This window comes from Antechinus flavipes, chromosome 2, assembly GCF_016432865.1.
Source record: "Antechinus flavipes isolate AdamAnt ecotype Samford, QLD, Australia chromosome 2, AdamAnt_v2, whole genome shotgun sequence".
NCBI lineage: Eukaryota > Metazoa > Chordata > Mammalia > Dasyuromorphia > Dasyuridae > Antechinus > Antechinus flavipes.
Window position 1 is genome coordinate 116733792 of NC_067399.1, and position 13707 is coordinate 116747498.

Sequence of the window (13707 nt, forward strand, 5' to 3'; positions counted from 1 at the left end):
TTTATTTTTTTTTTCCCGGGCAACACGAGACTCTCCTTTTCTAACCTTCTCTCCTTTCTCTTCTCTTTTTCCTCTCCGTCTTTCTATTTTCGGGCTCCGGGAGGTGAGGGGGGAGTGGAGTTCTCGGGATTAGGTCACGTCAGCCACCCTCAGGAAGAAAAAAAATAGCACTAGACCCCGATAATTTCTAGGAAAGTAAAGAACCTCTGGAAAATAACTCATAAGGCCGACCTATATGGATTTTCAGTTTGTTTAAATATAATGACTTCAGGGAGGGAGTGCTTGAGGGAGAGGAGAAGCTAGAAATGTAAAAAAAATAAAATAAAATAAAAGCAATCACAGTATACTTGTGTGTGTGTGTGTGTGTGTGTGTGTGTGTGTGTGTGTGTGTGTGTGTGTGCCTGCTTGCAGCCTGCCTGCCTGCTTGCTTGCTTGTCTGCCTTTGCGTTTTAATTGAAAGCTTCTCGGTCTCTCCAAAGCGTCGAGCACTCGGTTCACCCACCCACCCCTGCAGTGGATGTTAGTTGATGCAGCCCAGTGCATTGTGTAAGACGCGACCTGTTATGGCCACCACTACTTCCGGGTTCTAGCATTCTGGTCGGAATCCACCTCTCCGCCTGTGCAACACACACTTTACACACGCACGGGGACTGGAAGCGGGCAGCATCGATCGTGGCTCCTTTAAGACAAACTCAGACAGACATTTTTTTAACCCTCCTCCTCTAATCTCTCTCCAGTGCAGCAGAGAGAAAGAGAGAGAGGAGAAAGAGGAAGAGGAGAGGAGAAAGAAGAGGAGAGAGAGAGAGAGAAGAGAGAGAGAGAGAGAGAGAGAGAGAGAGAGAGAGAGAGAGAGAGAGAGAGAGAGAGAGAGAGACTGATTAAGAATTAGGACTGATTCAAGGAAAGCGAGCGCTCTATCTTTGTGCAGTTGAATATTAACATTTGAGGTGCTCTGATCAGTGGAAGAGAGACAGAGCGGATCATCATTCATTCACCACGTTGACAACCTCGTCTGTGATTGACAGCTGGAGTGGCAAAAAGCCATGAGATTTGTTAGTTGGGTTTGAGGGGCACTTTTTTTCTTTTTTAAAAACTGATTTTGGGGTAAAGAAGATCTGCTTTCTTACCCCCGCTGCTGTGTTGGAAACGGGAGCGCTTTTATGCTGAGTTATTATTTCTACCGCTTCCTTCAGGTCCAGTAGACTGAAGATTTGGGACCGATTGATCACATTGCTGGAGACTTTAAAGGATTTTTTTCATCATTGTTGTTGTTGTTGCTTTTTTCCGGGGGAGTTTGCGTTTTTGTTTCTTTCCACACTGGCCTTAAAGAGGATATATTAGAAGTTGAAGTAGGAAGGGAGCCAGGCAGGCCGATGGCGCAAAGGGTACGTATTAACAAAATTATGGAACTCCAATTGTAAGATAAAATTGAAACGTGGCTGACAGAAATATTGCAAAAGTTTTCTTTCTCTCTTGAATGAAGCCCCTAAAATGATGATCTGAAGTGGAAGGATTTATTTATTTTTATCTATGTACTTTTCTTGTATAACTTATATTTTATTGATTCTATCAAACCATGAAGTCAAGCTTTCTGTGTATTCATGACCAGCAGCTATAGAAATGAAAATGCAAAAATTAGTCACTGGATTTAAAAAAAAAAATAAATAAGATATAACAAAGAATATAATTGGGGTTATTTAAATTTTTTTCTTTTAGATTTAAGATATATTAATCTAAAATATTCAGTTAAAACTTGGATGTTACTGGTTTTGTCCATTTGGGATGTTTCATTAGAAACATTTCACTTTTTAAAAGCGAATTATTTTGTGTAATGCGAGTCTTGTATTTTGTGGTAAGAACACTTTCTTCACTTAAGCAATAGATTTAAATTTACAATGTTTACAAAAAGAAGCTCAACAATACCGGGAGCTTAGCTTTTTCTTTTAGTGCTCAATACTAAGCTCACATTACTTTAATATACACACACACACACACACACACACATATATATATATAATAATTTCCTAAGTATTAATATATGAATAGAGATTTGGAGAAACTACAGCGAGACAATGGCATTAAACTGGGATAGTTCCATTAAAGAAAAGCAGGGACACAAAAAGGCTCTCTTTGCATAAATTGTATTACTGCCCTCTCAAAGAAGTATTTGCAAAAGAAAGTTAGTTATCCGCCTGACACATTTTCCTTTACTCTTTTGGTTCAGGCAAAAGTCAGCATTCTTCAAAACTCTTTTCACACCTCTGCTTTAAGAAGAGGAAGGTGGCAGTTCCTCTTTTCTTTGAGAATCAATTTAACTCTCGGAACCTCAGAATCTTGAAGAGGGTTCTTTGGAATAAAGCACTTAGAAATTTAAAGTAGCTAAGTTTCACAAAACCAAAATCAAAGGGGGAAGGCAGTCGATTTGAAAGTATTTTCTTTCCAGGATGAAACTGTCGACATTTTTTTTTCCTGTATGTGCTTTTGAACTTAGCTAATAAACTGATGGGGAAAATGCATACGTACCTGACTCCTCATCCGTGGGAAAGTTTGCCACAGGAAAACTTTAAAAAATAATAATAATAAGGATGAACTGATGGCATTATTTTTCTTCCCTCCCCCCCTCGTGAAAATAGTGTCCAGTTCCAATTTCGGTTCTTACATAGATCCAGGTCTCCTTTCCTAAGTTTTAACTAAATTGTGGTTAGTAGTTTTGGTCAGTTTCGCTGAGTTTGTAGTGAAAGTGGGGGTTGGAGGGGAAGATGCGATGCCCTCTAGGATAGCATTTCCTCAAACATACTAGCAGATAAAAGGCGTGAATGAATTCACGTGCTAGTTAGTGCTAACTATTCCATCTTAACTTTTCCCCTCCTTGTTATGAAAGGGGCTGTCGAAACTAACCAGTTTTATAGTACTGTCCCGGCATGTTTTATTATTGTGATTTTGAATTTCTTTGTAGAGGCACTTTAATCTTCCACTTTCCAGAAGGACTTTCTTTTTTCCTTCCTTCTTTCCTTTCTTCTTTCCTTTCTTCTTTCCTTTCTTCCTTCCTTCCTTTCTTTCCTTTTCTTTCCTTCTTTTTTTCCTGTCTTTCTTTCTTACTTGTGAAAAACACTGAATATTCAAAAGTAAGAGTGGAGAGAGATGAGTTATGGCCGAGGTGCTTCTAACGGCTGATCTTAATATTAGTAGCAATAATAAGAACGGCAATAATTTTAAAGTCCCACTTTACAGTTCTAAATCTACCGAATTTCTAAGTAATCCAAATTCTACTGACTTTATATAAGATAGATGCCGTCATAACCCTTGCCCTGCATTTTCCCATATGACTGATTGGCCTTCTGAACCTTGGTTTTTTTCCTGTCTGTCATGCAGTACGACGATTTACCCCATTACGGGGGGATGGATGGAGTAGGTATCCCCTCCACGATGTATGGGGACCCTCACGCTGCGAGATCCATGCAGCCAGTTCACCATCTGAATCACGGTCCTCCTCTGCACTCTCATCAATACCCGCACACAGCTCACACCAACGCCATGGCCCCCAGCATGGGCTCCTCTGTCAATGACGCTTTAAAGAGAGATAAAGATGCCATTTATGGGTAGGTACGACTGGCATCAGGTTTACTAGATGAGATGCTATTAATCCCTGATTTTCCTAACTGTTTGGTAAGCATAAAGCCAGTGAACTTCAGGCTATAAGTAAATATTTGTGACCTCGACTTTCATTACAATTGCATGCAGTTCTATGGAGCCGTCTTACCTCCTTCTCCCTTTTTTCCCAACACAATACCCAAAGCTGATTTTTCATTCAAGTGCAGTTATTTTGTAATTGTTGTAATGTTAACAATATGTGAAAAGTTGTCCAATGGTCTGTTTGTTCATTTCAGACCCTGGTTCTCGTTCTTGCTCTTCCTTGACCGGAGAGGTGCGATTTAGGTTCATAAATCTAGGCGCCTTTGTTTTTGAAAGAAAGTTTTTATCGTTAAAAACCTAAGAGATTCTGATTGTTCCGATTTGCTAATCTTATTCAATAAACAAAATTCAGTATGCCACTATTAACATTGTACACAATGAGGAAATGTGGTTACAGATTTTTAGAAATGTTCTGGATATGTGTGTTTATCCACCGTTTCGAAGGAGAGGTGCTTTCGGTGAACTGTTAAAAGGCAGAAAGAAAGTTTTAGTCATTTAAACGCCTCATGTACAAAGATGAAAATTAAAGGATTGAGTCTGAAGTGTGTAATGAAGTAAATTTGTCTGCTTTGGCTTAGCAATCTTTGGTTGATTGGGGTGGTGGTGGTTGTAATTTGTATACTGTTCTCTGTCAGCTGATTTGGCATTGAGCTGTATTCTTTATCTTTATTCCTTGAAAGTTCATTTATGCTTATGGTGCACTAGTGAAATTTAGATCCTTTTTTACTCTGTAGAAACTACTTGTATTGTCATTTATTTTGCACACATATATTTGTATATGAATCACTACCCAGTGTTTATTCTTCTATTTCTTTATCTTCTGGTCACAAATCTGAAGGATTTGTCTTAAACTTCAATGTTCCTCTTCGCAGCCTTCTTGCAATTAGTTTAGACTGAGGACAGAAAACTGGGGCAGGGGATAGCTTTATTGTTAGAGCCCTCCTCCCAACCAGACTGTTAAATTACTTACCAGGCCGTGAGAGCTAATAAAATACTTGAAACACCTTCCTGGACATTGGAAAGGTTTTTTTTTTTTTTTCCCCTGAGCTAAGATAAGCAAAATTCGGGCCACTTGCTTTTTCTCCGGGAAGCTGTGTGGTACTCCATAGCTCAGAGGAAGGTTAAAAGTAGATTTAAAGTAACTTTATTTTTGTGGAGAGGTGGGATAAGGGAGGGGAACTGTGGGATGAGCCAAATAAGAGAGCTTCCTGCTATCTGAATGCCACTGAATCAATCCAGTGTATCACTTGAGCAATCGGGATAGAGTCGGTGCAGCAGCCAGAGCGGTCCGCTTTTCGAAGTTAGCAAATCCCATTGGAACACTAAAATTACCGATGCATTGGGATTTGCGCGTCCGCATTTGAGTAATCTATCTGACCAAGCCTTTCCAACACTCCCACCCCCACCCCCTTCCCCTCCAGAAAGTCCTGAATTTGGAAGGGAGGGAGGAGGGATTGTGGGGGTAGCAAAGTTAATTCAAAATGGCTGCTGGAACCGCTTTGGTTTTATTCTTAGCAAATGTTAACAATTTCTCTGGCCAGATATGCTGAAACGATCCTCAGATACAGTCCATGACTCAGGGCCTTCGACTTCAGGTCTCTCGGTTGAAGGGTAGGTGAGAAGTAACGGGGAGGCATGGGGGAGGGGAGAAGGAAAAAAAAAGGGTGGTGGGGATTTGCTTCTAGCTCAACTGGATATCTTTCTTGGGAGCCTTTTCCACTGATTTTTAGGACTAACCACCTTCTTGTTTGTGACTGTTGTATTTTCTTGCAGACACCCCCTGTTCCCTCTCTTAGCACTGATTTTTGAGAAATGTGAATTAGCTACTTGTACACCCCGCGAGCCGGGGGTAGCAGGCGGAGATGTCTGCTCCTCAGAGTCTTTCAATGAAGACATAGCAGTGTTCGCCAAACAGGTCAGCAAAAATAAAATACATCCTTCTCCCTCCCCATCTCCCCAAAAAAAGATAAAAAAGAAAAGTCAACATTTTATCCTAAACTGCGCGTATTTCAGCTGTTCCGAGATGTTCCAATTGTGTCTTCTTGCCAGTGGTTATTTTTTAAAAATCATCTAGATTTTACTTCCACGGGCTATACTCTTTTATCCCACCTCACCCATTCCCCAGAAAAGCCAACAGGGGAAGCTCTCTAAATATAATGGTGGTGGTGATGGTGGTAATAGTGATGATAATTTGTAATGTCACTGATTTTTACTTTGTGTGAGATGTGCAGCTTCCCCTAGATGAACCGTGGCTAGATAGGAGTAAAGAACTACATCTATTAGTGTTTTCGGCCTATTGAATACATCATTTAAATGTTTATGTGATGTACATACCATTTCTGGCCAAGTTTTGCACTGAAGATTATATAATAAACTTCCGACAGTGTAATGAAGCAAAAAAAAAAAAAAAATCCTGCATTTTTGGCTTCCAAGTTTTCAAATGTGTTTTTCCCTTTCCCCTTCTTACTTGTATTCAGATTCGTGCAGAAAAACCTCTATTTTCTTCTAATCCTGAACTGGATAACTTGGTAAGAGTTGACATCTTTCCTTCTTCCCTCACTCCTTCCTTCTCCCCACTCTGACCACCTACCCCAAACTTATACTCGCCTGCTTTTCTCTGAGAACCCGGAGCTTTCAAAGCATTTACCGGCTCCCCAGTCTCCAATCCCCTATTGAAATGTTCCTGTTTCGTGGATATTTTTAATTACTAGCGATAGATAGAGTGCGGCGATTCCGGGTGAATAAACTCAGAGAGATAGCTAGTAAGAGCTGAGCCCTTCCAAAACCAAGCATTTGTTTTTATGACAGTCTAGCTGCATAACTCTAATCGGGGCTGGGATTTATCTGAGAGACTGTCAGTGTTCATTCAAAATTTACCAATTTCTACTGGCCCTCAAAAGAACTTCACTCTTTTTATGCTTCAAACAATCCTTTAGATTGTAAATTCCGCAAAAGTTTTAAAAATATAATAAACCAAAACGTTATGCTTTTGGAATATCTTCTCTTCTCTCCTCCGGAAATCATAGTCATGGATAGATGACACTTTGGGAGAAAATATGGGGAAAGGAAAGTAGTGGGGGAGGGGAGTGTTTATGATCCTCATAATTTAGATGCTATATTATTGTTGTATTTGTTTAGATTTTTTGGAAAGTAAAATAAAATCGCTAGATCTATACAAAGTCACTGCTATTAAGTTTCAGTGTTGATGTCGTAAATCAAAATGAATCTATTTTCTGATAGAACAGTCAGGTTATAGATGACAACAGTGACAGTTATAGGATATTCTGAAATCCAGAAATGGGATGCTCATACTTTTTGTATCTTTACAGATGATCCAAGCCATACAAGTATTAAGGTTTCATCTGTTGGAATTAGAGAAGGTAATTTCTACCCCCTCCCCCACATAAGGTTCAGAATTGCTGAAGTTCAGGCTTCTGGTAAATTTGCATAAATGTCTTTCTTTCTGCTAATTAGTGTCAAGACCAATCTTAGCGTCCATTTCTCTTCTCAGTTTAATTACAATTTCAGCCACTAGAACTGGGATCAAAAACCACCCTGGCCTTGTGTTCATCTTAATACTTAGCTGGCTTTGTATAAATAGTTGCAATTCTCTACATCACAGCTGATATTCTGAATGCTGCTTCTTGTTTGTTGTATAAGTTATGGCTCTTAAAGATCTAACACTCACTGTCTTTCCCTTCTTTTCTTCTTCTCATTTCTGCTGAACTTTTGTTTAGTTTTAGTGAGTTTCTTTTAGACGTTCTTAAGAGCAGAGGCAGGTCAGAGACTGGGTACTGGGAAGAGGCACAGGGAGGAGGAGTTGCTGAGACTCTGGGAGATGGTGAAGGAGGCTCATTAAATGTTTTGCAGAGACAAAGCAGAGTTGAGAGTTGTCTCAATTTCTCGAATCTGTGAACACTGACCTCACCCCACCTTCTTACCCAAGAAAGGGTGCAAGAGAGTGCAATTTTGTCAGTTATTCCATAAATCTCATCAATAAACGCTTAATGCACTCTATTTCAAATCAACTTTAACATACAAGTACAAGGAGTTTTTTGTGAATTTTTACATGTCAGTGATAACTAAGCCTGTAAGCTGACTTACCTCAACACATTTTGAGGTGTTTAAAAAATCTTGGGAAAGTTTCTATGGATTCTTGGCTATAAAGTAATTTCATTCTTTAAAATACAAAAGTCCTGACACATATTTGGTTCCAATGGAAACCCCTTATAAAAATACATTGTAAGGACTTTGAATGGATTTATATGCCACTGAAGGGACTGCAACTCCTTTAACAAAAATAATTCTATCCTTAGATCCTTTTAGAGAAGGGTTTATGATTAAATAACTGGATGAAATTAAATAGTTTACCTTAAGTGTCACCCACTCAGGTCACTTCTCTAATGACCACAGCCCCAGGAGCAGATGAATTTAACACGGGTGTTGAATATGTTGTAGCCTGTGAATCATCTTGTCACTGTCAATTTTCTGGGATATCTCTATTTTGCTAGAAAAGAAAGTTATTCCTAATTCTGGATGCGTCTGGGGGTCTCTGGAGGACAATTGCAGTGTGTTTTCCCTATTTGGAACTTTGGATCTCACAAGGGGGGTGGATTGCACTTGTCAATTTCATTTATGTAGTCCTGATTATATTTCCATTTTTTTTATTTCTTTCATAATGTAGGTACACGAATTATGTGACAATTTCTGCCACCGGTATATTAGCTGTTTGAAAGGAAAAATGCCTATCGATTTGGTGATAGACGATAGAGAAGGCGGATCAAAATCAGACAGTGAAGATATAACAAGATCAGCAAATCTAACAGATCAGGTATGTGATCTTCAGCCTTCAATATCACTGAAAAAAAATCTGTATGCATATCGCTTATTGGGTCACTACCGCCTCCTTTTATTATTTGCATATGATTAAGTTCCTTTTAGATACATTTCCATCGAAATGAAAATTTTTGAATAATGTGGCTATTATTGCTTCATTAAGGCTTGCTCTGGGATTCGACCTGGCGAGATGAGCTTGTAAAAGCATTGCCTGCAAACTTGACCTGTTTCTTGTCGCTTTTAATTTTTGTCTTTATTTTATTTACCCTTTATAATAATAGAAACATTAACAATCATTCGATGCTTATGGTTGTTGGGTTTTGTTTTAGAAATTTTTTCTTCCAAAGAAAAAACTAGAACCTATTTATTTTGTTTTATTAATAATAAATCGAAAATAGGTGGTCTAAAAAAGACAGCTAAGGTTTGAAATCTAGCAAATGCTGGCTATTTTCTTCCTGTCTATACGGTTCATTAGCCTGTCTTGTCAGTTTTCCTCGGCCCAACGCTTTTAGACCTCACTGAACATTGCTTTGTGCAGTGCCTGCTGCAAACTTGCCCATTTTATTGTACTTAATAGAAAAATAAAACCAGGCCGAGGTTATAAAAACAGATAAATATGGACTTTTTTTCTCCCTCCCTTGCACTCATCTTCCAGCTGCTACGTTGTCTCCAGACCCGACGATTTAGTGGATTTTGGAATTGTCTGTGTTAAGAGCAAAATGTGAGCGCTTTACCTCTGTGACAGTGGTGACTTTTGCAGCCTCCTTCCTCCTTCTCACTCCACCTCCCACCCCCACCCCCCTTTTCTTCTCCACTTGGTTTGATTGGTGGCATATGACTTTTATTTAGAGCTGCTGGCTCTCTCTCTCTCTCTTTTCTCTCTCTATCTGGATTGTTAGAAGGAGTTACAAAAAACCAATTAAAGTTAAAATGTGAAGAGTGGATGAGCTTAAACTGGGTTCAGGGTAGCTCATTGTTGTGAATTGTCCTAACACGTTGGGTGGATTCTAGTTGTTTCCCCCGGCTAAGTAAATAAATAAATAAAAGACTATCCGAAGTTATTCCTTCTTTATGATCTGGCACGTAAATACAGTCTTAAGGAGTTATGATCAGTTGGCTCTGGAGGCCTTCTTCTCTTTGTTAAGCCAAGGCTCAGCCAAGCAGGCTGGGTTCTCCCTAGCAAGGTTTGCTATTATCTAAAGCACTATCAGCCAGGGAGTTATTTTATAGATTACTTACCAGAGTACCCTACACTCCAGCCTTAGCATCGTCTAATAGATTTCCCCTCCCCCCTCCTCTTAAAAACTACCCAGTATTCTCGTCTCTAAGAAAGATAAGCAGGGCTTATTGGACTAGTATTATTCTTGTAGGGTCCAGGGAGAATTGACTGGTCTGATTTTTACAAGCGAGAGCAACTTAGGATCCATTCCCAGGTTTTGATGATAAGGGAGAATGAGGAAACTTTCAACAAAATGTATTAAAAAGGAGGGGACAGAGTTTTAGGAAAACCGGCTTCTCTAAACAAAGATAGAATTGTGGAAGATTTCCCTCACATTGTCTTATGTCCAGTCTGAAACTGTCCATTAACTAAAACGTGAAGCTGCTAAATGCAGATTCAGCTGAGAAAAACTTGGATAGCTGTTGTTGAATAAAAATTGTCATCCAACAAGCCTAACTAGAAAATGGGTTTCTAAAAGCTCGGGAGTGCTGGGTACATAAAGCTATTTGAGCAAATTACAAGAATCGCTCAGGGGCATGAATGAAATCAACACTTTAATTGCCTCCAAAATGAAGATTTATACCCCATTTTCCCAACGAATCATTATTTTATTAAAGTCAGGACTAAGGGGGCAAAGTTACAGTTTTGTGTTGTTGGTGGGTTTTTTTTTTTGTTTGTTTGTTTTTCTTTAGAAAACTGATATAGTAAGCTCATTTAGAACCCGCTTCAAAATATTTTGCCTTGGTTAGTAGTTTATCTTCGATATGTGATTTGTATCGATTGTAATGCAAAAATTACTTTTGCTTCTTAAAAACTTGTTTCTTGGTGTAGTTTTCTCTGTCCCCTTTTAACGTTTGTTTTTCGCATTTGGGAAGATACTTGGGACATTTCTGGGATCAAGGCGCTGTATCTTATTTGGAGTGTGTTTGTTCGTGTGTGACCCCAATAATTTTGCTTCGGGCAGAGTAGTTGAATTGGGTTAGTAGGAGCAAAAGCAAATCTGATTGTTATACCGTTCCTAGTTTTGTGAGATGTGTTTAGAGGAAGAAGAGATAGGATTGTACTTCACCTGTAATTGTAGATAGGCTCTGGATTCCTTACAAGTTTTCTGAACCCATTCAGGTAATATGGGCACAAAAATATTGGAAAGGGAGTCCATGCTGAGAATCGTTTTTCAGCGTTAAAGAGCATCAGTCCTAGCACCCGAGATCTATCCTTTTCCCTCCACCATTGCCCCACTCCACTACTTATTCCTCAGGCAGGGAGACTCCCTCGTCTACTAGAGTTTAGGAGAAGGGTTCCATTTTCCATTTGCTTATGAATGTGGCCAAGGCTCTTTGATATCGTGTTGTAGCCTACTTCAGGCTGTGCAGATCCCCCTTCAGGTGTTATGTGAGCCGCAGAACCTCGTTATCTAATTAACCTCTCTGTCTCTAGAGCCTGTGTAGTTGTTTCTTTTTCTTTTTTTTTTTTTTCTTTTCCCCCCTCTTCCCAATGAGGGCATAGAGGCGGCCAACTCGGCCCAACTGCTGTGCTGTGGCTGAGGACCAGGGATGTGGGACTTTGATACCCCAGGATTTCCCGGAGGGATAAGTCGGAGTAAATCCACTTTTGCCCTGTAATGTTTTCTTCTGCTCCTTTTATCTGATTAAGTAGCCACTAGAACTAGTAATCCCACATTTTCTCTTTCCCACCGCCAGCTCCTCCACGGTGTGCTGGAGTAGTGCTTTTTGCCCCCCTGCTAAGATGTCCCGTGGGGCGGCGCCTCCAGATGCTGTCCCTTCCCCACAGTGGGGGCCAGGGTTGAGGAAGGGAAGGTTGGCGCCCTCTCCCGACCGCCGTTACCTGCTGATTGCGCCGACCCTTCAGGCTCCGCGGGCTGCAGCTCTGGCTCTGCTAGCAGAGGTCCCCCTGCGGCTACACGACGGGTGGGGCGGAGAGAGGAAGGCAGCCAGAAGTAGTGGGGTTCAGACCATTATGGTGCTAGGGAGAGAGAGAGAGAGACAGGGTAGGGAAGTTGACTATGTAGACTGAGGGACTTTGAAACGGGAAGGAGAGGGAAGACATTGGGAACTGTGGGATATGGGAAAAGATGTAAGGGTTATGGATTTGGTTCTGTCAGAGATAGTGATTATAGGAAGGTGCAAAAAAAGGGAACTGAGGTTGGGATGGGAACGGGGTGGAGGAACAGGAAAAATGTGCTATGCAACAATTTTAGGGGAAGGAAGAAAGTCTGGAAGAGTCTGGGTTAGAGAGAAGTAGCTAGATGAACTATGGAGGGAGCGAGCGCTAGAGGCCATGATCCTGGGCCTTCGAATTGCTGGATCTACCCTCGGCCTCCATCATTGCGGTCTTTTCACCTGAGGGAATCCAGGGATTCCAAACGGCTTTTCCCCTACCTCATTTCGGCCTTTAAAAAAAAAAAAATTAGTCGGGAGGACAAGGAGTAAGAAAAACAGCTCAGGCCTAAGTCAAACCCATCCTATGAGATGTCCCCACTGAATAAGTTCAAAAGAGAGGAGAGAAAAAAGGTAACAAGTCCCCGACTCCTCGACTCCTGGTCTCTTGCGCCTGTTGAACTTCAATCCTAATTTGCGAAACTTTCTTGGGAGAAGAAATGGCCCTCTCTGGGACCGAACCCAAAATTCTTTTTCCTTACGCAGGTTAAACATTAGATACCAGAAGTATCCCTATAGGGGCGACTACTTAGAGGAGCAGGGGGAGGAGTGTAGGGGCCAAACAGCGCACACCAGACGCGCTGAAGAACCGAGAGGCACCAAACAAGGGCTTCGCGGATAAGGATCAGATCTTGTGAGGTGGGATTTGGGTTCTGAAGATGGGGGAAGGGAGGATGTGATCTCAGGGAACGCTAGAGTTGGAAGGGACTTTTAAAATTGATTATTTTATTAAAATTGGTTAGTATTCTGCTAACCAATGTGGCATTATTGCTTCAGAACTATTGAAGTTCCCTTATTGCCATTAGCATGTTTTCCTACAATGAACTGGAATTGAATGTGAACAGCTCCTCTCTCTGGCTTTCGTCTTCCCCCTCTCTCCATTATTTCCATAGGGGAAGGTTTGAGAGCCTTCTTTTATTTTTTCTAGGGGAATGTGAGGAATAGAGGAGGAAAGAAAATAACTCCGTTTCCTTAATGGGTTGGAAACCTGCTTAAAAATAGAGGAGGTGACCATATATTTACCAATACTTAGTAGAAATGGAAACCATTTATTTTCATCCAATAAGGAGACTGTTAGACAAGCAGCAGGAGGCAGTAAAATGGTCTCTTTGTCAGGTAGTTTGTTTTTAAATGCTTACATTTGGATACATCTTATTTAAATTGTAAATGTTTGATGGAGCTGTGAAAAGGGTCATACTTCTGTCTTCATTCCAGAGCTTCTGGTGCCCCAAGCCTTGTGGCTGTGGGGCTTTCTTAGTGAATGCCATGATAACAGTATCATCTAAGTTTAGTTTTGATTGTTGATATGGGTCATGTGTTCCATTCTTAATTCTTCTTTGAAATATGTCAAAGGGAAATGATAGCAGGATTCCTTTTAATGATTAAATAATAAGGTGTTGACTGCTTGTCACTACACCAGCTAATTAGGATGTTCATTCTAGGCCATTTATTGCTTTGTACCTTTTGAATGGAAAGTTAGTTGTGTACTGGGTGTGTTTTTATTAGTATTTTATGATTGGATCATAGTACTCATTTAGAACTGAACTCCCAAGTAGATGTGTGTTGCTGTTTAATGTGCACAGATTTTGGAGAAATAGCATATATATATATATATGTATATGTATATATGTATATGTATTAATATATCATATTTGTGCACATATATATTCACATTAGGTTGAGGCTCAATTAGATTTTTCTCCCCAAGTATAAGTACTGGTGGAGGGGGAGCAGGGGAGAAAGCCTTCTCTTTTTATTCTTGCTTGAGCCTCTTAGTGATAG

General features: G+C 40.3%; 1 protein-coding gene across 3 annotated transcripts in view; it reads left to right on the plus strand.

Annotated features, from left to right (window-relative positions):
- The first annotated feature begins 852 nt into the window (after positions 1-852).
- MEIS1 (Meis homeobox 1) overlaps positions 853-13707 on the plus strand; it is a 153702-nt gene continuing 140847 nt past the window's right edge. For 2 of the 3 annotated variants that reach the window (XM_051975401.1, XM_051975403.1), the window contains exons 1-6: positions 853-1385; positions 3373-3599; positions 5467-5608; positions 6171-6221; positions 7023-7073; positions 8378-8524. In XM_051975401.1, the coding sequence (XP_051831361.1) occupies positions 1374-1385; positions 3373-3599; positions 5467-5608; positions 6171-6221; positions 7023-7073; positions 8378-8524 (630 nt within the window). In that variant the 5' untranslated portion in view covers positions 853-1373. Of the gene's footprint in view, positions 1386-3372; positions 3600-5234; positions 5305-5466; positions 5609-6170; positions 6222-7022; positions 7074-8377; positions 8525-13707 lie in introns of those variants that run through there. The other variant, XM_051975402.1, reaches the window with a different exon arrangement.